The sequence below is a fragment of the Myodes glareolus genome, chromosome 22, assembly GCF_982192425.1.
Source record: "Myodes glareolus chromosome 22, mMyoGla1.1, whole genome shotgun sequence".
Classification (NCBI taxonomy): domain Eukaryota; kingdom Metazoa; phylum Chordata; class Mammalia; order Rodentia; family Cricetidae; genus Myodes; species Myodes glareolus.
The window spans coordinates 48,654,586-48,677,598 of record NC_142047.1 but is presented as its reverse complement, the minus strand read 5'-3'; the positions used below and the strand labels follow the sequence as shown (position 1 = coordinate 48,677,598).

The following is a 23,013-nucleotide window of genomic DNA, read 5'->3' as shown; positions in this document are numbered from 1 at the left end:
TTCCCTCTCTGTCCCTCTGCTGCCCCAGCCATGGAAGGACAGACCAGAGGGAGCAGAGGCCTTCAGGAGAAGCCTCTCTCTGCCACCCCCAATCCTACTCTGTCCTCACTGGGCGCCGTGTTCATCCTCCTGAAGTCCGCCCTGGGTGCCGGCCTGCTCAACTTCCCCTGGGCCTTCCATAAGGCAGGAGGCCTGGTGCCCACCTTCCTGGTGGCACTGGTGAGTCAGGCTCTTCTGGGCGGGGTCCTCGGGGTTCCTTCTGTAAAGCTGACCGTCTTGTGCGTGGTATCGCGGAATTTTATTTCCGAGCCCCTGCATCGGGGAGACATGACCTACTCTCAGTGGGTCACATATGTACAAGAACTGTCCCACCGAGTCTCCGCGGGCTCTTCGGGGTAGGATGAGATCCGTCATGCCCTGAAGTATTCCCCGGGGAAGAAAAGCACCAAGCTGCAGGTGCACACACTTTTAGAAGAAACCCGTACCAGAGCAGGACAGTACTGGATATGGGGCAGGGTGGGACTGTGTGCCGAGGGGCTCAGCTTGCACATCCTAGAACCACACAGGCCCCTCTGTAGCTCTTTTTGTGTAAGTTTGGCCCCTGAGAGAGGGGCGAACAAGGCACTGAGCTCTCAACAGTGGGTACCCACAGCATCCTGGGAAACTACAGTGGTACCTGCAGCTGTTCCTATGCCCTGTAAGCTTAGATGCCTGCAGAGTGTCTGGGCAGACAGGAACATGCTCAGGGACCCAGGGTGGGTGGTGGGTTCAGGGTAGTATTCTAACTCATGTATGTGTGGAATTGTTCACTATCAATGATTAAAAAAACAAAACAAACATGGAGAGAGCCCTGGAAAGAAGTAAGTAAAACAGCGTGTCCTCCCCGCCCCCGCCCCCAGCCACAACCCCTGCTTCCTCAAAAGCCTTCACCCTGAACCCGCCTCTGAATGTGTCAGGTGCCAGCTCCCTTGGGAGGTGAATGAGACTGTCACCATCTCACCGGCCGAACAGCAGGTCTGAGAGCCTGCTTCACACCCCAGACCGGCCTGTGGTTCTGAGCTAGACATCCCTGTCCTGCCCCCATTCCTAACCATGCCTCTCAAGAGAGCAGGAGAGAATTTCCAACTTCCTGGCTTTGTGAAGTTTCCTCTGTCCCACATGACAGAACTCTAAGAGTCCCCGTCCCGGCCTCAGGCCCAGACAGCTGGCAGCAGCCGCCTCCCCTGAAGCTCTCACCTCGGGCAAGGCTCTGGCCCGTCCAGTAGAAGCCTAGGCCGTGCACAGTGCTGGCCTTGCAGAGATCTCACGGAAGGCACCCCGGGCCAGCCGACCCATGAGTCATACCTCTAACGTACACAGCTCCCACGATCCCCTCTGCAGGTCTCTTTGCTCTTCCTGATCAGCGGCCTGGTCATCCTGGGCTACGCAGCCTCCATCAGTGGCCAGATCACCTACCAGGGTGTGGTCCGTGAGCTGTGTGGGGCGGCCATGGGGAAGCTGTGTGAAGCCTGCTTCCTGACCAACATGATCATGATCTCTGTGGCCTTCCTCAGGGTGATCGGAGACCAGCTGGAGAAGTGTGAGTTCCCTTCCCGGCTTTGGGGTGACCCAGGGGGCAGGGCCCCCAGTTGATGGGCAGGTCAGTGGGTAGTTGATAGACCTCAAGGGGGACGGGAAAGGCAAGAAGACCTCGCCTGAGGACCCAGTGTGCTTAGGAAGGGAGTAGTCAGTCAGGAAGGCCTGAGAGAGACTGACTGACTGTGGATGGACTGGCTAATGGAGTCGGCCCATTTCACAGATGGGGAAACTAAGCCAACTGCAGAAAGACCTCCTGAGAACTTCCCAGTGGCTCCCTTTATTTGGGCTCTGTGAAGACACCTGTGACCATGGCCTCTGGACCTCTAAGACTTCTCTAAGCACGCCTCTTGCTGCACCTGGTGCATTTTTCTACCTTCTGTTTGCACCATGCTGGGCACAGCTTAGTAACTTGCTGTGCCTTCCACCCTGACTTGCAAGTGTCTGCGCCATCTTGCTTAGTTTACATTTGGCTGTTGCTCAGATCCTTTAGTTCCTGTCTTAATTGTATGCTGGGAAAGATATCCTCTTGCACAATTATGAGATTTGGAGCCTGTTAAAGCCCACTTGTGACCCCAGTGCTGGTCAGTCTTGGTGAGCATTGCATGTTGTTCTGTTTTATTTCAAAACAGGGCTTCCATAGCCCAGACTGGACTACAGCTGAGCTCCCATGTAGCTGAGGATGACCTTGAACTCCTAATCCCCATGTTCCACCTTATTTTAAAAATATTTGTTTTTATTATTATTTTAATTAAGTGTGTTGGGGGCAGGTTATATGCACGGGAGTCTTGGTATACACAGAGACCAGAGTTGTCAGGTTCCCTGGAGCTAGAATCCTGTGGAGATGCCGGAAGTCAAACTGGACCTCTGCAAGGGGCAGTACATGTTCTAACCTCGCCTCTCCAGCCCCCATGCCTTTGCCGGAGCACTGTGATTACATGTACAGCCATGCCTGGTTTATGCATTACTGGGGATGGGAGCCAGGGTCTCCTGCATGCTAGGTGAGCTCTCCATTCACGGAGCTGCATCCCCGGCACATCTTTTCTGACTTTTAAAACGTCCTGCGTGGTCTATGCTATCTAAGAACAGGTGTTGACACCTCCCGCTGGGCCCGCAGACCTGGCTGACCTCACTCTTTAATTCCACAGTCTCCGCTCTGTGGCGTTTGAAACCCCGTGATTAGGCACATCCTTTATTAATATGAAATCTTCTGCTTTCATCTCTGGCATGAAGCCTCCCTCTCTATTAATAGATTCGCCAGCTTCCTCAAGATCAGTGTCCGTGGGTAGCCTTCCCATTCTTCTTCTTCTCTGAAGTCAGCTACAGCTTGGGATTGGAAACTCCTTGGAGACAACATATGGCTGAGGCTTATGGGTTGTTGGGTTTTTTTAATCATCTTGTCAACCTCAGGCTTTTAATTGGAATCTTTAGGCTTAATTGGAACATAGCTGTTGCTCCGGTGAGAGTGCAGTCTCCCGTGTTGCTGTTTGTGTTTGTCTTCCCTGCCTTTGTGTGACAAGGCCCGGGCTGTGGGATTTTAGAACCTCCGACACTGTCCAGTGCCAAAGAATACGGAGGCTGGACTCTCCGGACCTCCCAGTGGGTAAATGCATGGCCACAGCGTGGCAAAGTGGAGAACCTCCCCCAGCTCAGCTCCAGAAATGGTAGCCAGGCAGTAATGAGAAGTGGGAGTCGCAGGGATGGAGCACTCTGTGCCCCAGAGTCCTTACTGTGGTAGGAGCCACCCCAGGTCTCGGTGGACTGACAGGTAAAGCTAGCACGCTCATCCCTTTATGGTCTGTCACTGGGGATGTAGCCCTCCTTGACATCCCACACTCTTGGAAAGGAGATGCTAATCAGAGCTCGAGTGCTCAGGGGCAGTGACCCCATGGGGCTGAAGATTTCAAAGTCTGTCTAGACATTGCAGGTTTGGGAAGGGGGAGTCATACCGGTGTGAGGGCCGCTGTTTCCTGCTGCCGGAAGCTCTGAGCGTGAAGGGTTTGCATACCCCACCCCACACCCGTTCTAAATCCCACCTGGGATCTCTTTGTGGCCTTCACCGCCGGCCTCCTCTTGGTGGCTCCAGGGTACGTGCATGCGTGCGTGCGTAAATGCTGGTATGTTGTGACTCTGTCCGGAGGAGAGCCTCTGCATGGTGGTGACCTGGCTTTGGGACGCTTCCTCACCTCACCAGCTGGGGGAGCTGTTCTCACAAGGCAGGTATTTCCATGTGGACCCTGCTCACCTCACCAGCTGGGGGAGCTGTTCTCGCGAGGCAGGTATTTCTATGTGGGGCTACATTGATGAGATCTGATAAGAGTTGACTCACTGCAATGCAAGTGACCCCCACGGCCCTCTCCCAGCCTCACCTCTGTTCAGTGGTCACCTTGCCTGCGGTTCCCTGCCACTCCAGCTTCAGGTTGTCTGCCAATCCCTATTTCCCTACCCCACTCGCCCTCCCTCTTAGATCACCTCCGACTTAGCCATTCTGCTGTTCTCCAGGGCACTTTCTCTGAGACATTGACTGGCCCCCTGTCTTTCAGGTTGCTACGGCTTGGCTTTGTCTTGCAGTGTGTGGCATAAGAGACCTGTGGCAGTTCTAGGTGTGACTTTTAGGAGGATGGGCAGCCGGCAGGAGGGCCCATGAGGAGAGGCAGAAGTTGAGGGAGGGCTCTCGGGGCTCCAGTAGGCACCAGGAGTAGGCTGCTACTGTCCGGGGACCTCCAGATCAGCTCTGCCGCCGCCAGGTGCCCCGAAGGGTCCCAACCACCCTTGGTGGAACTGAGGGGCTGGTCCAGCTCTTTCAGAATTTACTCTCCAATTCACAATGGGAGCAAGAGTTACATTTCTCAGGCACGCAGCTGTGGAGTGTGCATTACTGAGCATCAGTGCGGAGCTGCAGTGAGAACCAAGCTCACTTCCCCCAGTAGTGCAGCCAGAGCCCCCAATGATGCCATCTGATCCTAGCTAGCCAATGGACTTCTGAACCAAACAGAAAGGGGCCTTGCTCAGGCCTCAGTGCCACAAAGGCAGAGAAATAAGCTCAGTGTGTGTTTGTTAAATGACTTCATGAAATAGGGGGAAGTTCCTTCCTTCAAGGGGGGCATGGGATGGGCCCCACTTCACTTCTGATCCCTCCACTCCCAGGTTGACCTAGCTACCAGCCCATCCGTCTGTACCCTGTGGTTACTTCGGGTCCTACAGCCCAGCTTCTGTCCCTGTCTCTAACAGTGTGTGACTCTCTCCTGCCCGATGTCCCACAACCCTGGTATGCAGCCCAGGACGTCACTCTGCCCCTGATCTCCGTGCTGGTCATCTTTCCCCTGTCAGCACTTCGGGAAATCGCCTTCCAGAAGTATACCAGGTATGGGGCCTCCGAGGCTTCTGGGCAGGGGAGCCGTGTGACAGGGCCCCACTTCGTGTCAGGAGAGATAAAAGAAGGCCAGGTTTGCTTCCATTTGAAAAGAAAATTGGAAGTTTTACAGATTCTGTGCACTCACAGTAGAAAATATAGATAAGCCAAGAAATATTAATAGCAAATCTTTAAAAAATAATTTTTAACTTCTTCAATAGTTTCCTACCTGTGTATGGTGTATCTTGATCTTAGCCACTCCTCACCCCCACCTTCCTCTCCATCTGGATCCCCTCCAAATCTCTCCTTTCTATCTCTCTCTCTCCCCTTCTCCCCCACACCTTTAACATCAGTTACCACTTGTGTGCAGACGTGGTGCCACCCACTGGAGCTGGTGCCACCCACTGGAGCGTGAGCAGCATCCATAGGTCACACCCTCCAAAGGGAATTAACTCCTCAGCTAGGGATGGGGCTTTGTGGTTCCCTCCTCATCCATGCCCCGCCCCATCCGGTCCGGCCCAATACCTCACCACAGTTGCTGAGAGCTACTGTGAGCCACGCTGTGTCCCGAAGATGGCATTTCTCAGCCCTCCCCATCCTTCAGCCCTTTCTCTCCCCGCTTCCACGCTGTCATCCGAGCCCTACAGGAGAGGACTGATACAGAGTTCTCTTTCGTTCGGGGCTGACCACTCAACAGTCCCTTGTTCTCCACACGTTTGCCCACTTAAGAGTCTCTGCACTGGCCCTCCCCTGAGACAAGAGGCTTCTCCGCCCAAGGTTGAGAGTGCCTCGAATCAGTGGGTATAGACATAGCCCCATCTTGGGCTTTGGACCAGTTTTACAATCCCAGGCATGGCCTCCGCTTCTGTGGAGCAGGCTTCAAGCTCAGTCAGAAAGTTGCTGGTTCTCCGGACCGTCATGCATTAGTGCCCAGCAGGTTGGTGTTGTGGCATGCGGTGCCTGGTGCTGGGTGGGACCACTGCTGCCTTCCTTCTCACCACAGCCTGGCAGTACCGCCATCGCTGTGAAAGCTAGCCATGAGGGGGATGTTTCCCAATCGGTTGGAGACTGATTTCTCTACAGCCTGCAGCAAAAGTGCACAACCTCTTCAGCGGAAGTGGCTTGCCCTCTAGTTCTGGTGGGCAACCAGAACTGTGGCAATAACCTGTGGTTTTCTGTGGTGTGGGGGGGGCGGCACTCTGGTACCTCCCTGACCAGTTATTCATAACAGAGGTATCCCCTGCCTGGCACTGAGATTTTTGTTGAATGACCCATGTCTTCTGGAAGCAGTATTGTTCACCCATGTAGGGCACCACTATTCATTCATATATATATACACACATAGGGCTTACTATGTAGTTCTGGCTGGTTTTGAACTCACAGAGCTCTCCTTTCCTCTGCCTCCTGAATGCTGGATTTAAAGGCACATGCCACTACACCCAACTTAAACGCCTTTAAAAAAAAATTTTTTTTAATTAGCTTCCAGTGTAGTTACTTTCCCTAAGAATTTTCCCTATGTCCTTAGTTTTGGTGAGCCCCACCCCTGACCTTTCCTCCACTCCCATGTCTATCCGTGCCTATCCTTTAACCTCAGTATCACCCTCTCCATCTGTCTGTCACATGGTTGGAGTGCATTGCCTTCTGCGCTCTGGCTTCTGGAGTTCGTGGGAGAGAGAACAGCAGTGTTCATCCAACTGGGACCGGGTCACCTCCCTTAGCGTTTCCCAGCTCCATCCATTTCCCTATCCGTCTCTGCTTTCCGCTTTCTTTACAGCATTGTAACAGGACCTCTTGTCATCTCACGGGGACAGGCTTCCTTCCCCGCCCCACCCGGATGCAGCCTCGCAGGCTATACCATCAAACGGGCGTGGTTTTTAATTCACTTTTGCTCTTGAAGCTTCCAGGGGTGGCGGTGAAAAACCAAAGCCTATTGACAGACGGGCTCGGTCCAAGTTCAGGTTCATCGCTTACGCTGGAACCCTGACAGGAGAAGCCTCAGGGCCCAGTTCTTCCATAGCTGCAGCCCACAAGGCTTCTGTGGCCTTCAGGCCACGACAGGCTTTGCCCCTCTCCTGTGGCCAAGCCTGAAGATGTCCTGACTTGGGTGTCAAACCCCAGCAGCTGGTTGGCTCTCGCTGGTGAGAGAAGAGACATCCCAGCTGCTCTCCCTGAGGATGCCCAGAAGCCACACCTCTAAACTCAGGACGGAGCGGCACTGCCCAGCCACCCCTTGGGCTTCCTGTCTGGAGAAGGGATGGTGGTTCAGGAGAGCTTCCTGGCTCCACTCTAGCCGGAGCAGAGCTGGGATGCCCCTGTGGGCATTGACTGCGTGTCTCCGGTGCACGGTCTCTGATTCTGTCATGTGTGTGCCAGCATCCTAGGTACCCTGGCTGCTTGCTACCTGGCGCTGGTCATCACAGTACAGTACTACCTGTGGCCGCAGGGCCTCGTGCGCCAGCCCCGTCCTTTGCTGAGGTGAGTCTCGGGGGACAGTTTTTCCTGCTTTGTGGTTGGAAACCTAGAATTCTTGGAGCAGGTCCTCTGGGGCTTGCCTCAGAACCCTGGCTCTTTCCCATGAAGTCCCTCTTCTCTCTGATGTGTGAGGAGCTAAGGAAATTCTTCCTTCAGAAACAAAACAAAACAAAAAACCAAGGCACTGAAGACCACACCTGGGCCAAAATAGACACATCCTCTATGTGGAGGCTAGGAGACCTGGCAGGTGCCCAGGCTTAGGAAACAGTGGAATTGTCAAGCAGCCAAGAGTAGGGCTATACATGAGATAGGGTGTCTCATAGGGACTCGGAGCTTCTATGAAGACTGTCAGTTTTGCCTTGGGTGAACTGGGGTACCTTCAGTGTTCTGAGCACAGTAGAGATGGAGCATGGCTTGTTCCTGAAAAGGGTTCCCAGGTGGGCTGTGGCAGTCAGGTACAGGAATATGGGCTAGACAGGAAGTCCCAGCCCAGACCTGAGGCCTCAGGCTGGGGAGCATCCCAGGCAGGTGATATGATGTGATCGGGTGCTAGGTGTGTGGACATCTGTTTCTCAGGGACGGTGACAGGTCAGGGGCATCTAACTGTAATCAGCACTCTTGGAACTTTCTGTCTTAATTGAACCTGGGCCTCAGCATGTCCATCCTGTATCAAGTTCCGTAGATAATGCGGTTGTCCTAGTCAGGGACTACAGGTGGCAAGGAAACAGGAGTCAGAGAATGTGTGTCACAGGCGGTGAAGCCTGAGGTTGAGCCAGAAAGTGACTTGGAGACGTCCGCTGGATTTCAGTGACTGACCAGCTGTGTGTAGCTGCAATCTGAGGGAGGCAGGCCAGGGAGAGCAGAGCGGCAGTGATGTCTGAGGGCCAGCGTTGGAGGTTATGGTGCCAATGTCTGCCATGCCCGTCTGTGGGGTTGTGGTACTGAGCCAGGTGGTGGAGGGGCTGGAAGAACCTGGGTGGGGTGGGGTCTGTTTTTGTTGCCGTTATTGTTGTTTAGTTTTCTGTGTGTTGGTGTTTCGCCTACATGTATGTCTATGAGGGTATCAGGTACCCTACATGTATGTCTGTGTGAGGGTGTCAGGTACCCTACATGTATGTCTGTGTGAGGGTGTCAGGTACCCTACATGTATGTCTATGAGGGTATCGGGTACCCTACATGTATGTCTGTGTGAGGGTGTCAGGTACCCTACATGTATGTCTATGAGGGTATCAGGTACCCTACATGTATGTCTGTGTGAGGGTGTCAGGTTCCCTACATGTATGTCTATGAGGGTATCAGGTACCCTACATATATGTCTGTGTGAGGGTGTCAGGTACTCTACATGTATGTCTGTGTGAGGGTGTCAGGTTCCCTACATGTATGTCTGTGTGAGGGTGTCAGGTACCCTACATGTATGTCTGTGTGAGGGTGTCAGGCTCCCTACATGTATGTCTGTGTGAGGGTGTCAGGTACCCTACATGTATGTCTGTGTGAGGGTATCAGGTGCCCCTGGAACTGGAGTTGCAGACGGTTGTGAGCTGCCATGTGGGCACTGGGAGTTGAACTGGAGTCCTCTGGAAGAACTGTCAGTGTTCTTAACCTCTGAGCCATCTCTCCAGCCCTGGGGTGGGTTTTTTTTTTTTTAAGGTAGGTGGGTTTCCTGAGGTGCTGCAACAAGTCCCTACAAACCAAGGGGCTCAAACAGTCAGGAATGTTTCCCTAGGCCCTGGAGCACTTGGCCTTCCCTCGCAGTGCTGGCTGGGGTCCCGTTTACACGTTCCGTCAGACCGTGGCCTAGGCAAGCCCATTTCTTCTGGAGTCTCTGGGAAAGCCTCCTGCTTTTCCTGCTTTCAGAAGCTGCCCACAGTCCATCCCCCTCAAAAGCCAGCCCTGTGGTAGCTCTGCTCTGCTCCCTGGTCATGGCTCCCTTGTTACAACTGGGCAGAAACATGTTGCACACCGTGGCTTCCAGTGACATACCGGGCTCGCCTCCATGACCCAAGGCACTGCTCCTAAGCTTTAGTGCTATCTACAAAGTTCCTTTTGGCCCTAAGGAAATACATTTGCAGTCCTGGGTAATATCCGGACAGGGATTGGGGGCGGGGGCTGTAACCCTCCCACAGGAACCTGCTGTTCATGCCCTACTGGGCTGCGTGTCCCTGTGAGTGCCCAAGACTGACATGAAGAGTTTCTTAGCAAAGCAAACAAGATCTACCAGGCAGGAGCCAGGGGAGGGGACACTTGCTCCCTGAAGTGATTTGGACATGGGGCACACCAACCTTGTGTCGGACAGTGTCTGCGTGTGCCCTTGCACCCCACAGGTAGCCTCTAGAGGGAAGACAGGGCTTCTGTCCTACCACTGCCTTGCGCAAAACCCACCCACACAGGCAGCGTCCTGTCACCAAATGTCCACAAAGACGTGTTTAGAAAGTGCAGGACAGAACACGCTTCCATTTAGCCCGGAGCGCGCACACACAGACTCAGCCGTTCCAAACGCATCCTGTAGTCACACCCACCACATTTCCCTCATTTTGTTCAAAACTGAAGGTTGTTTCCGGCTCCTTAAGGAGCACTTGCCCCTGTCTGTTCACAGCCCGTCCCCCTGGACCTCTGTGTTCAGCGTCTTCCCTAGCATCTGCTTCGGATTCCAGGTACGTGGAGAATGTGACATTTTGAGACTTCCGAGCTCTCTGGGGGGGGGGGGGGTGCAGCTTCCCCCTGGGAGGGGTAGGGGGTCTGAGTGCTTGTTCTGCTCTTAGCGCCCAGCTGTGATGCGGGCTGTCTCCCAGAGGTCATGACATCTGAGCCACCTAGAGGAGCTGTGAGATGTCATTGAACTTCTCCCCACCCCGCCACACACACCACCTACCCCTTCCACTCCCCACCCCTCCCCCTGTACAGTAGTACCACATTGGTTGGATCTGGAATCCAGAGAAGAGGGTGGGGACCGGGACACACCTCACTGAAGAATGATCACAGAACTGCCACCAGACCTGGGGACAGAGCCGTCCACATATACTTGCAAAATGAATAGATTCTGCCCTGGGCCTTGGAGAAGAAAGATTATACTCCTCATGGTTTACTGCCTCAAGGGTATAGGGAGAGTACGTGAGGCTGTGTGACAGCACGGGGACCACATCCGGCTAAGATTTACCTCTTCTAAAAATCCATCATTGCCAACAACTACACCACAGAGCATTCATAGGTCACAGGGATCTGTGCAGCACCCAGGCCTCGCCTTACCCTCCAATTCTGTTCTTCTGCTTGGATTTTCTTTCAGAGCTGTTTTTGATAACCCCTGGCAACACTGCCCTTTCTCAGCCTGGTGACTTGGGGGGGGGGGGCTCAGGGAGAGGCTCCTGAGATGCTCGCACACCTGGTATTTTGAAAGCTGCCTGGGGCTGATTTTGCTCTGGGCTGCTGCCTGGGTGTGGTCAGCATGGAGCAGCAGGCAGCCTGTGCAAACCCCCTTCCAAAGGCTCACAGCCCTCACCTTGACCTCGACTCCCTCCTTGGTTCTCCTAGCAACCAGGCTGTGGTTTCCAGGGTTTCCAGGGCTGCAGTGACTGCAGAGCTGAGGACAGGAAGCGGGTGAGGGCGGGGCTCAAATCAGGGGTGGGTGAAGGATCCAGAGAGTCAGGAGTCTGAGGAGATCTGTGAGGATGAAGATGGCTGAGCTTGGCAGCTTGGGCTGTGAGGAAGGAGAGGCAGCAAGGCTTACGGCCGACAGTACTTCTGACAGGATTTAAACACATTGCCTCTCCCGGGACACACTGAGAAATAGGGCACCCCTGATCCCACAGTGAACTGGGTCAGTGTGGGGGCGCAGAGGGCTGCAGACTTTGTCTCTAGCCACCCTGGCACCCCCTGGTTTTGTTTTAAACTGCTTTACCGAGGCTCATACAACATGTGGCCATGGTCACAGTGTGCAGTGTGGCCACCAGCGACTTGCTCCTTCTCCTTCTGCCAGCCTCCGGTGAGCATGGCTCTGCTCTGTCTGTGGATTTCCCTGTCATGAGTGGTCCGTGACCCTGTGCCTCTTGTCATCTGGGCCATGGGGGTCAGACACTCCTCATTCCTTTTTCTTATTTGTTTGTTTTTGAGACAGGGTTTCCCTGAGTAGCCCAGGCTGTCCTGTCACTCGCTCTGTAGGCCAGGCTGGCCTCAAACACAGATCCGCCCGCCTCTGCCTCCCAAGTGCTGGGATTAAAGACATCTGCCACCATGTCTCATTCCTTTTTAAAGTCAAGTGACATTCAGTCCTGTGGACAGCTATGGTCTGTGGACCTGAGGCTGTCACAGTCTTTGGTTCATGAGTTCCCTCTGCTGTGCACTGACTGCTGTTCCTACCTGCTGTCTTCAGATAGGTGCACAGGGAAGACAAGCTCCCGGATGTGTCTGCCCGCCAGTGTCGGGGCTTGGCTGCATGTCTGCCTGCAGAGCTGAGGCTCTGGGTCCCCCACATGGGGCATTGTCTATAGCTCCCTAAAACAGAACCTATGACAGGGTCAAGATACTGGTGTTCCTTCAGGTGCTCCAGGGGTGGGACAAAGAGTATTAAGTGGCATTGCTGGATCCCTTGCCTGTCCTGAATCCCTTGGCTGTCCTGACTGGTACATAGGGCACACACAAAACTGCTTCTGGACACAGAAGGGAGGATTTACCATGAGCCACATCACTGTCAGCCAAGGATCTGGTATGGTCACCATTGCCTGGCTGAGCTTGCCCCCAGCCCAGGGGCTCTAGGCTATCAGAGAAGCCCAGGTCAGACAGTGTATACCACTGTCCTAGGTTCATGGGTCCGGGCTAGTGTATCTGTGCCGTCCCCAGGTTGGGCCAGGAGGAGCAAGACCTCTGTACAGTCCCACTGCACCTATGCTCCAGGGCTCCTGGGAGCACTGTGGTCCCCATCGCACACTAGGAACCAAACATGGGTTCATGGGGAGCCGAGCTGGAGATGGCGACTCACAGCTGACAGAGGCAGGACAAATAGAGCCAGAGTCACACAGGGTGGGACAGGACCGTGTGGCAGAAAGAGGTCTGTTAGGGATGAAGGCAAGGGTGTGGGAGTGGTAGGAAGTAGCGATGCATCCTGTCTACACTTCCACCCTGTGAGCTTCGCAGGGTCCCTCATCTGCTGTGTGAAACCCGGCCTTGGGCTGCGCCAGATGAGGGAAGCCAAATTGCATTGGCCGGGCTATACGTTTTACACAGACAATTGTCAGCTATGATATAGCACGTTACCTTAAAAATGTTTTTGCTTACTTATTGTGTGCGCGCGTGCCCGTGAGTGCATGCACATATGAAATGATGACTGTGTGGAGATCAAAGGACAACCTGTGGGAGTCGGCCTTCTCCTTCCACCACGTGGGTTTTGGGAACCAAGCGCAGGGCATTGGACTTGGTAGCGGTCTCCTTTATAACTGCTGAGCCGTCTTGTTGGCCCAAAATTTGCTTCTTTTTAAAGTGGAATCCCAAGTGTGGGTGTTTCCACATGACCTCCCCAGTGTGCCCTCACCACCCTTTCCATCAATAGCACCCCCCTCCAAACCACCGTTCTGTCCTCTGTTACTGGAGATGGGCATCCCAGCAGCCTGATGGTGCCCCCAGAGGCACCTGGGACTCTTTTGGATTTTTAATATGCGTGGGCATCCAGCAGTCTGTGCAGGGAACGCTGCTCGATGCCTTCCAATGCACAGGACAGCCCTCCTTGCAGGAGTCACCCACCCCGGCCCAAGGATGCCAAGAACCCTGGACCCTAACTAACTATATCTGTCTCGTGATCTGAACTTCAGGCCTCTCCCTTGCTTGGCACCTTTTTGTCAATCTTGGGTTGTTCTGTGAGAGTCTTCTGTGTTGAGGCGGGGCATCAAGGGTGGTCCTTTTGAGAGCTGTACAGCACTCCACTCGTGAGTGTCCTGAGATTTGCCTGTGCTGCTGGTGGATGCTTGGGTACTTCCCAGCTTTGGGGTGTAACACCTCCGCAGTTGTCTGGAGGGGCTGAGCTGCAAGTTCTGTCTTCCAGTGTCACGAGGCCGCGGTCTCCATCTACTGCAGCATGCGGAACCAGAGCCTCTCCCACTGGGCCCTGGTTTCGGGGTTGTCCCTGTTGGCCTGCTGCCTTGTCTACTCGCTGACAGGTAGGGCCTGGGGCAGGGTGCCCAAGAGGGGAGGGAGTGGCCATGGAAAATGAGCCAAGACCAGGCTCCTGAGAGAGCCCGTCCGTGCTGGGTTGTCAATACTGTTGCTCATTTAATCTGTATTGCCCCATAGGAACAAGCTGCAGATGGGGAAACTGAGGCTCAGAGGGCTCCCATGGCTTTCTCAAGGTCCCAGAGTTAGATATGCAAAGCTGAGACCCACACCTACCGTTCTGAATGTTCCAAACCCTGTTCTCATCTCTCCTGCTATTCTGAGGTGTGGTTATATCTGGGAAGTGGTTTGTTTGCAAAACATTTGCACAGATGTAGTGACTTCAAGTTCTCGACCCAGATTTTCTGAGGTAGGCAGAGGTCATCAGAGGTGGTAAAAGCGCGTCCCAGAGAGAAGCCACTAGAGGCCCAAGGTCACAGTATGTGCCTGTTCAGACTCAAGTTTCAGTACAATGACTTTTAGTGGTCGCTGCCTGGTGGACTTTCCTGCTTCCATTATTGGAGCTGCCAACTTGGAAGACTTTGAGCTGCGGTGTATCTGCTGTGCAGCCTTGGGCTCCTAGGGTCACCGAAGGGACTTGCTGGGGGCCTTTTCCCCAGCCAGCGGATCCTTTCATTCTGCAGCCCCAGGATCTGAAGGCTGTGCCTGTATTATACCTCCAGATGTCCCTAGTGTCAGGATCAGTAGGACCACAGGACTTCCTAGATAGACCTCCAAGAGACACCGATGTGTTGAGGCCGGAAGTAACCTCTCAGGACACGGCAGAGGACCTGGGTGACAAGAAGCCGTGTTGTGTTGTGGGAAGGAGCTAGCTTTCTGCTCCTGCCAGCTGTGTGATTGTAGAGGATCAGGGGTCATCTAGGCCTTGGTTTTCCCATCTAGAAGATGGATGTGTGACCAGCTGCTTCCTTGGCTGCTGTTGCCCCGAGCTGGAGGACATGGGATGTGGGAGGTATGTGTCTATTTCCCAAGGCTCTGGGGCTTCCAGTCAGTGGTCATATCTGAGCCCTGGCGCCAGCCTTGAGCAACCAGCTAGTCTGCAGAAGTGTTTGGGACACCAAACATGTAACCCTTCCAGAACCTTCCAACTATACTAAAGAAAACCCTTAGGGTACTGCGGGCGTGGGATTTGTGGGATTCTTCTCTTTGCAGATGCCCACTGCCTTCTCTCCCACCTGCAGGTGTTTTTGGCTTCCTGACCTTTGGGACTGAAGTCTCTGCTGATATCTTGATGTCCTACCCAGGCAATGACACGGCCATAATTGTAGCACGGATTCTCTTTGCTGTCTCCATTGTGACTGTCTACCCCATTGTGCTGTTCCTGGGGAGGTGAGTCTGTTTAGCCCGGTGCACCATGGGTTGTGTTCTTCATGTGTGGAGGTACATGTGTGTATTGTGGGACTGAGGTCACCCCCGATGGACAGAGGGGTACACAGGCACAGTGGGCTTAGGTGTTGACTGGCAAAGAAGCATCAAAACTGGGCCTGGAACCCTGACTTCCTTCTCTGCACCCTACGTACCTGGAGTCTGAGAGGTGCCCTGGGGAACATGTAGCCGGATGTGGGACAAACCCAGCGGTGTGCAGGACTCCTGGAAACCAGGAGATCAGCAGCCATGGCCCTGGCTGAGCATTAGCATCCATGTATCTGTAGGTCTGTGATGCAGGACTTTTGGAAAAGGAGCTACTGGGCCACATGGGGTCCTCCAGTGCTGGCTGACCCCTCAGGGCCATGGGTCCGGCTGCCACTGACCTTCCTGTGGGTGTCAGTGACCCTTGCCATGGCCTTGTTCCTGCCGGACCTCAGCGAGATCATCAGCATTATCGGTGGCATCAGCTCCTTCTTCATCTTCATTTTCCCCGGTGAGTGGCTGCCCCCAGCCTCCAGCACTCGTCCTTGGTCGACGCCAGCAGTTCTTAACCTGTGGGTCGTGACCCCTTCAGCAAACGCCTAAAATATCTCCAAAAAGACATACAATATGATTCATGACAGTAGTAAAATTATAGTTATGAAGTAGCAATGAAAATAGTTTTGCGGTTGGGGATCTCCACGGCTTGAGGTGCTGTATTAAAGGGTCACAGCCTTAGGAAGGTTGAGAACCTGTGTTTGCGAGATCTGGAGGTGGCGCCCTCTTGGGATGAGGGCCTAGGTTACTGAGCCAGCCGGTAGGCCAGGCTTTCCAGACATTTCCTGCCGAGTGGCTCAACAGCCCTAGGTGGGTATGCCATGTCATTCCAAACCACACAAATGGGAAGACAGAGGCCCAGGACCCAGGCAGACCTGACCTCTGACAGATCAGAAAGGCTGCCTGGTCCACTGCCAATGTCTCCCACTGTGGGGATGGCTGGTTATTTTAAAATACTGTCTGTGGGAAACTCATGAGGCTCACAATACGAAAGAGCATTCCATGAGAATCTTCTTGGCACTGCCCCAGACCGGGAGGCAAGATCCCATGTTCTGCGGTGGCAGCTTCTGAGGGAGCCTTCCCCGTGTATATGAGCTGAGGGGGTAAGTTACAGGGGACACAGCAGGTGTACCCTCCAGATGGGAACGCCAGCAGGGGGTGAGACTGGAGAAAGACTTCAGCATGCAATAGGGACCTGGCACACAGTAGGTGCACAGCACATGGAATTACTTCCGTGTCTAGACTACACAATTTGGCTATTAGAAGAGCTGCATTAGGTAGATTTTGAACTGGGGGGGGGAGGGGGGCGTAACCCCGTGTTGAACCATGGCCAGTTCCAGATGCCCGACCCAGGTTATCTCTGAGACAGCAATGACACCATTGGATGCGGCAAGTCTATGCGTAGGAAGAAGCCAGGCCAGAGTGTGTCTCTATTCACTCTGGTTTGGGATAGAGTTTGATGAATTTCATGGTGCCTGCTCCTCTTTCAACTCCCTGGTCTGAGGCTCTTTCAAGTCTGGCTCAGGCCCCAGGGGAGCCTTTTCAAAGCTCTAGCTCTTGCCTGTGCCCAAGGGAACTGCCTGGGGGTGGGAGGGCGGAATCAGTGTGGGAGCAGTTTGGGAGCTCCAGGCAGAGCAGGCAGGCTTTGAAACTGAACAGAACTGATGGGATGCTGGAGATGTGACCCAGGACTCATGCAGGCCAGGCCAGAGCTAAAGTATAGCTAAAAAGTACAGTGTGGGTGGGGTACTGCCAGGAGTCTGCCTAAGCTACACACCTGGCTTTTTCTCTTTTCTCCTCTTCCTCCTCCTCCTGTTCCTCCTCCTGTTCCTCCTCCTCCTCCTCCTCCTCCTGCCTATAACGTGTATGTGTGTGCACATGCATATGTGTGTGCATGCAAGTGGAGGCCCAAGATTGACATTGGGCGTCTTCACTAATTGCTTTCCACCCTGTGCGTTTCCTAACCCAGCCCACTGTGCTAGTCATACACTGAGCGTGTAGGCGGGCTACCGCATCACCAGCTTAGGAATTCCAGGGAGCTGAGCTCCAATCCCTATGCTTGCATGGCCAACGCTTTACACACTAGGCCTGCTCCCCAGTCCCATACTAGCTCCCTTGGTTTTTTGTTTTGTTTTGTTTTGTTTTTGTAAGATGGTTTCTGGGTAATCAAACTTGGGTCTCTTCATGCTTTCAAGGCAAGAGCTTTACCAACGGAGCTCTCTCCCCAGCCTTTAAAAAATATTTCAAAATGAAGGAGGCGGAAGAAGAGGAGGAGGAGGAAGAGGAAGCTGAACATAGTAGCACCTGCCTGTTATCCCAGCAATATAGAGACTGAGGCAGGGGATTGGAGAATTCGAAGTCGGTCTGGGTTATGTTGCAAGATCCTGCCTGAAAGAAAGGAAAGAGAAGATACAGGGATGACTGCAGCTCCATGGGTGCATGCTAGGCTTGGGCACTAACCAAGTTCCTGCCCCTGCAAGGCAGAGCCCTCAGAGGCCGTGCTATTCAGCCAGATCATTTTGGGGTGCTTAGCTGGAGCTCCCACTGGCCTCGCTAACTCGAAGCTGGTCCCCTAACCACTGCACCTTTCCAGATGTACCAGTTTTCCACTGGCCGTTCACTGGCAGCCGCTGTGCCTCCAGTTCAGCAAGGGAGAGCCGGGTTGACCTTGTGTCTCCTTTGTAGGTTTGTGCCTCATCTGTGCTGTGGATATGGAGCCCATGGGACCAAGAGTCAAGTGAGTGTCCCCAAGATGAGGGTGTACTGAGGAACAGCAAGCTGGAATGAATGATGTGTTCTCCTGGGCCTGGTGTGTGGTGTGGCCTCCCCCTCCTGTGAGCATGCGTCCATGAGATCCGCACAGATCTGCGGTCAGCCTTCACCAGTGTGTGCACGTATTCCAGGCTCTGTGTTTGGAACTTGCCATCTGTTTGCAGTATACCCCCATCATCTCCAGTACTCCAGGCTACACCTCCCTTGAAGTTTGGCTCAGGAGCAGGGCACAGCCTGGTTCTGAGTCTACAGGTCAGCTGACTGAGAGGGTTCAGGCCCACCTGCTATGTCATCAATGGTAGCAGATCTTGCCAAGGTTTGGGAGGCTCCTCTAATCTAGACCCCTCGTAGACCTGTCTCCATTGTACAAATGAGGGGGTGGCTCAGGAGGCTGATGGGGACAGAGCCAGCCCTAGCTCAGATCCTGGGGTCTGAATTCTCTTGATTGCTACTACACAGCGGGGAAAACAGACTGAGGCAGACGGAAGGATGCAGGCCTAGCTTTCTGCAGCGAGTGACCACAGCCTTGGGAGTGGCATTTAGCTGCGCAAATGCACCCTGCAGGCTCTGAAAAGCAGTCCTGAAATCGACTGACCAGCTGGCAAGGCTGTGCTGTGGTCCTCCAATCCCTACCACCCTTCCTGTAGGAGGACTCTTGTCATGGACTCAGGCGCCACACCCTGCCCTTAATCGTTCCTGCAGACCCTGGTCTGGAGAAGGCCCCAATCCCATGTAAGCATGCTATGTGTGGTACTGCTCAACCCATCTCAGATGCCCATGGCTTACACAGCCATGGGTGTGGGTGCCTGTGGCTGTAGTTCTGTGCCCAGTCTCCATCCTTCAGCCCCAGTGAACCCAAGGTCTCCAGGAGAGCAGGTGTGGCTCAGACCCCTTCTGTCCTGACAGGAGTTGTAAGTTAGCTAACTGCTCCCTGCTGGCTGGTTGTAGGAGAAGCTGTGGAATCTTGTCATGGACAAGTCTAGCATGGTTCATTCATACGCTTTTAAGATGGTTTTCTGAAACCACCCTTGGTCCGTCCCGCCTGTTGTGTCCTGTGAACTTATGGGGGTGATGTTGTTCATCCAGAGATGTCCCTCTCTGGTGACAGTTCCTTCTGGCCCCTGTTAATGCTGCAGTGATCTCTCTGGAAGCCTTGCCATTCACTGGTCCATTGATCTGCAGTTAAGAAAATGGCCTTCGGGTTTGCCTACAGCTGGATATCATGGGCACATTTTCTCAATTGAGACGCCCTCCTCTTGTGATTTTAGCGTGTGCCAAGTTGACATAAAGCTAGCCAGCACCGGGGAATTTTGCCTTAATTTGATGACACTGGCCCGTCAGCACCATCTGGCACTGCATACTGCCAGCCACACAACCAGGTATGTTGTATTGCAGGCGCTGCCTGGAGGCCTGGGGCACCCTCTCCGTGCTGGTGGGCACTTTCATCTTTGGCCAGAGCACAGCCGAGGCCATGGTAGAACTGCTCTGAGAGACGTCTGGGCTCTTGCCTGAAGACCCCTGTGGGCTCTTGAATCAAAAAGGTGCTGGGGAAATGGACGGTCCTACCTGCTGGCTGCCTACTGAGCTCTGCTTCCCCTGTGACTCCCCGGGGCCCTGGCGAGGAAGGACCACTGTGACACACTGGTTGGTGACTCAGGACAATAGGTACTCATGCTACTGAAAACCGGAGTGTCAGCTGGAGTGGAGTGGGCCGCGCTCCCTCAGAAGGCTCTGGAATGCTCCTCCTACTGTCCTCCTTTGGTGGTTCTTAGTGTTTCTGGCTTGGAGATGTGTCCTTCAAGTCTCCGCTATATATTCATGGTGACATGGTCAGTACCTGCCCTGTGTGTCTCTGTCCAAGCTCCCATTTCCCAAGCCAGGTGCCAACTACTCAACTACCCATCTCAAGTTTACAAGCACTTGTCTACACTGGCTGTGTCTCCTCTTAGTTACTAAAGGTGTGTGTCTTAGTTACTGTTCCATTGCTGAGAAGAGACACGCAATCAAGGTAAGTTACAGAAGAGTTCATGGGGGCTTACATTTTCAGAGAGTTAGAATCCATGACCATTGTAGCAGGCAGGCATGGTGCTGGAGCAGCAGCTGAGAGCTGACTTACATCCTTACCCACAACCACAGGGCAGAGAGAGCACACTAGGAGTGGTGCGGGCTTTTGAAACCTCAAAGCCCACCCTCAGAAACACAGCTCCTCCAACAAGGCCACACCTCCTAATCCTTTCCAAATAGTTCCACCAACTTGAGACCAAGGATTCAAACATATGAGCCTGTGGGGGTCATTTTCATTCAAACCACCACATCCCACTCCCTGGCCCCACAGGCTAGCAGCCATATCATAATGCAAAATGCATTTGACTGGATGTACCTGTTATTGGTGTTTGGCTGAAGGTTATTTGAGGATATAATGAAATCGTGACACAGGCATGGGAAGATGTGGTGTTGACATTTCTCAAGAAGTAGATTTCGAATGCCAACAGATGTGACAAGGAGCACAGGAACGCCTGTGACCTTCCTGAATCTCTAGAGGATGGTAGATGGCGTTCCCATACCGCAGACAGTTTTCCCAAGACAAATAGCCCTGTTGTGCTTTATGTAACCTTGAACGTGCTAGGCTGTAAGGCAGGTTTCTCTGCCCCTGTAAACGCATTCTGTTATCAAAGGAGCTGTAATAATAAAAGTGAGCCTCGCCGTGCAAGTTCCGCTCAGCGTTTAGTTGCCTTGAGTCCCCTGGCTCCCACTTCAGTTCTTTCAGGCAAACCTCTCCCACCACAGTTTTTTCAGTCTCAACCTTTTCAAAGCCCAAAGTTTCTTTTGAGACTCACATCAGTCTCTGTTACAACCCTCTGCCTACGTCCAGCATACAATGGCACAGAACATGCATTACCATTCCAAAAGGGAGGCGTAGGAGCAGAGGGAGGAAATATGGACCAAGGGAAGATCGGAGTCTGTCAGGGCAAACTCCAAATCCTGTAACTTTATGTCTGATATCAAAGGGTTTAGATGGTTCTGCCCTTCCTGCTTTGCCAGCTGCAACACACTCCTCTCTCTGGGGTTGTTCCACTCTCTGCATGCAGCTCTCCCTGGCAGACATCCGTGACTCTGGCACCACCAACCTCTTGGGTCTCCGGCAGAGTCCAGGCTTCATTTTCATAGCTTCATGCAGTGGCCTCTCCGAGCTCCCATGCAGAAACTCCCCTGCCATACACCTGGCCTCAGCCCTTTCCCAGAGAAGGATTCCACAACCCATGTACTTACCCCTGTATCCCTCATGACTCTAAAGCCTGGACCACACAACTGATGCTGCCAAGTTCTGCTGCCTGCTTGGAATGGAATCTGGCCCCCTCTGTGAGTCACATTTGCATAATCTTTGATTTGTTGATGCTTTTTGGAAGCAGAAAGCCCTTCAGGCCTCTTCGTTTTATAAATTGCAGGATTATCTGAGTGGGGCCTCACCCTGAGGGCACCACTTCCTTTCTTCCGTCCATCCTTTCTCACAAATCATGGCTCCAACATTGAATTTCCTGGTGCTCTTTTTCTCCTCAAATTGTATATTTTGTATTTCTTTTTTTCTTCCTTTTGTACTTTTTCATTGTAGAACTGCATAAGAGTGATCATTAATAACCATGAAATAGACTTGATATTGGGCTGTCTTGAAATCTCTGTCAATAAAATTAGTCTGAAACTCTGCAATTTAGCCTCCAGCATGTTCTTAGGACAAAGGCAAAAATCAGCTAAAATATCCCAAGAGTGATCTCTAGCCCAGCTGCTGATATTGTTCCCCTCCAAAACCTCTCCAGCTGGGCCTCCGTAGTTCATAGTGCTCTTAACACTGCTGCCTGCCAAGCCCCTGTGTAAGAGCAAAGTCAGCCTGTAAGCTCCACCTGTCCAAGGACCAGGTAACTTCCTGGAATGCTGGGAGCTGTAGTTTCCAGAAAATAACAAGGCCACATGGAAAATGTGGCAGCCATTTGGTTTTGTTCTTTAAAATCCCTATAACATGTGTCTTGTTGGGATTCTTATTGGGATTCCAGAAAGTGGATCTGACGAGAGTCCATCCTGGTCAGTATTTAATTAAAGCTTGCTTCAAATTGGCTCAAAATTGTGGAACTGAATTTTCTCTTGTAGGTCTCAGGATTAACATTGGGAAACCCCAGTGATATAAGAAAGACCTTTCCACCTCAAATGCTCATGCTCTTCCCTCTGGGGTTGGTGGGCTGCCTTGGTGGTTCACACTTTGGAATATTAATCCAAAGCTCTACACCCCTCTCCCCCCACAGTGAATGGCCAGGAGATAGCAAGCATTTTTGGTAAGTTGTAGAAGCCTTTTTAGCTTTCTATGACACTTTTCTACCTGGTTTATGGATTCTGGGTCCAGGGTACTCTGATCTGGGAATGGAGAGGACCTTATGAGGTCTATGTACCCCCATACTTGGCAAAGGGAGATGTCCCACAGCCCACTGGTTATTTCTGGGGAAGTTCAGCCAGAGTCACCAATTTTCTTTTTCTTCTGACCTGCTATGAAAGTATCCTAGTGACACCAGGGGACCATATGCTCAAGTGTATCAGAGAGGCCTGGCCCGTGGGTGTTCATCAGCAGGGTGCCAACACTTGGACTATGCAACAAAGCCAGGACATCCCAGGACATGGGGACCAAACCTAGAGTTTGGAAAGGCCCGGAGCAGAGATGTCAGAAAGACCAGGGGTTGTGCCAGGAGACAACTAAAACAACCTCTTACCTGGTAAATTTCTCTTGGTCTGAAGCAGAGGTCTCCAGTGGTTAGATGTCATTGTTTGATGTCTTCTGTTGTCATTTGGCTCTATGTTTGCCTTTGTCACTTTGACTCTGTCTTGTCTTGTGGATGTACCTGTCATTATATGTTCTGACTTGGGGATGACAGGTACATATGTTATATGTATATGTCATATGTTATATGTACCTGTCATTATATGTTCTGACATATAATGCTGGGCAACTTTGAAAAACCCAGGGTCCCTGTACAGAAGCCAGTGGTCAGCACTACTGTGTTAGTAGGGAAATGGATTCAGCAGCAGTGACCACCAAGATGCCTCTCCCCCCAAATTACAATCTTGGAGGAGGTAAAGAAAATTTATCTAGTTGTTTTGAATGTATGAATGTGGACACTGCATGTTTGTTTCTGATTGGTCTCCCTTGAATGTGTGAACTTCCTGTGTTCCGTGCTTCTTTGTTACATACAGCTCAGCTGTTACTATTACAGCCAGTGATGGCCCAGGACCCAGAATTTATCTCT

The 23,013-nt window shown here is 52.7% G+C and overlaps 1 protein-coding gene across 1 annotated transcript; it reads left to right on the top strand.

Annotated features, from left to right (window-relative positions):
- On the top strand, positions 1–21,433 carry Slc38a8 (solute carrier family 38 member 8). Its single transcript, XM_087900461.1, has 10 exons — positions 1–219; positions 1,381–1,579; positions 4,807–4,939; positions 7,301–7,402; positions 9,993–10,050; positions 13,425–13,539; positions 14,734–14,881; positions 15,205–15,413; positions 17,642–17,693; positions 19,124–21,433. The coding sequence occupies exons 1-10, from the start codon at positions 31–33 to the stop codon at positions 19,215–19,217; spliced, it is 1,299 nt and encodes a 432-aa protein (XP_087756587.1). The 5' UTR covers positions 1–30; the 3' UTR covers positions 19,218–21,433.
- The last annotated feature ends 1,580 nt before the right edge of the window (positions 21,434–23,013 follow it).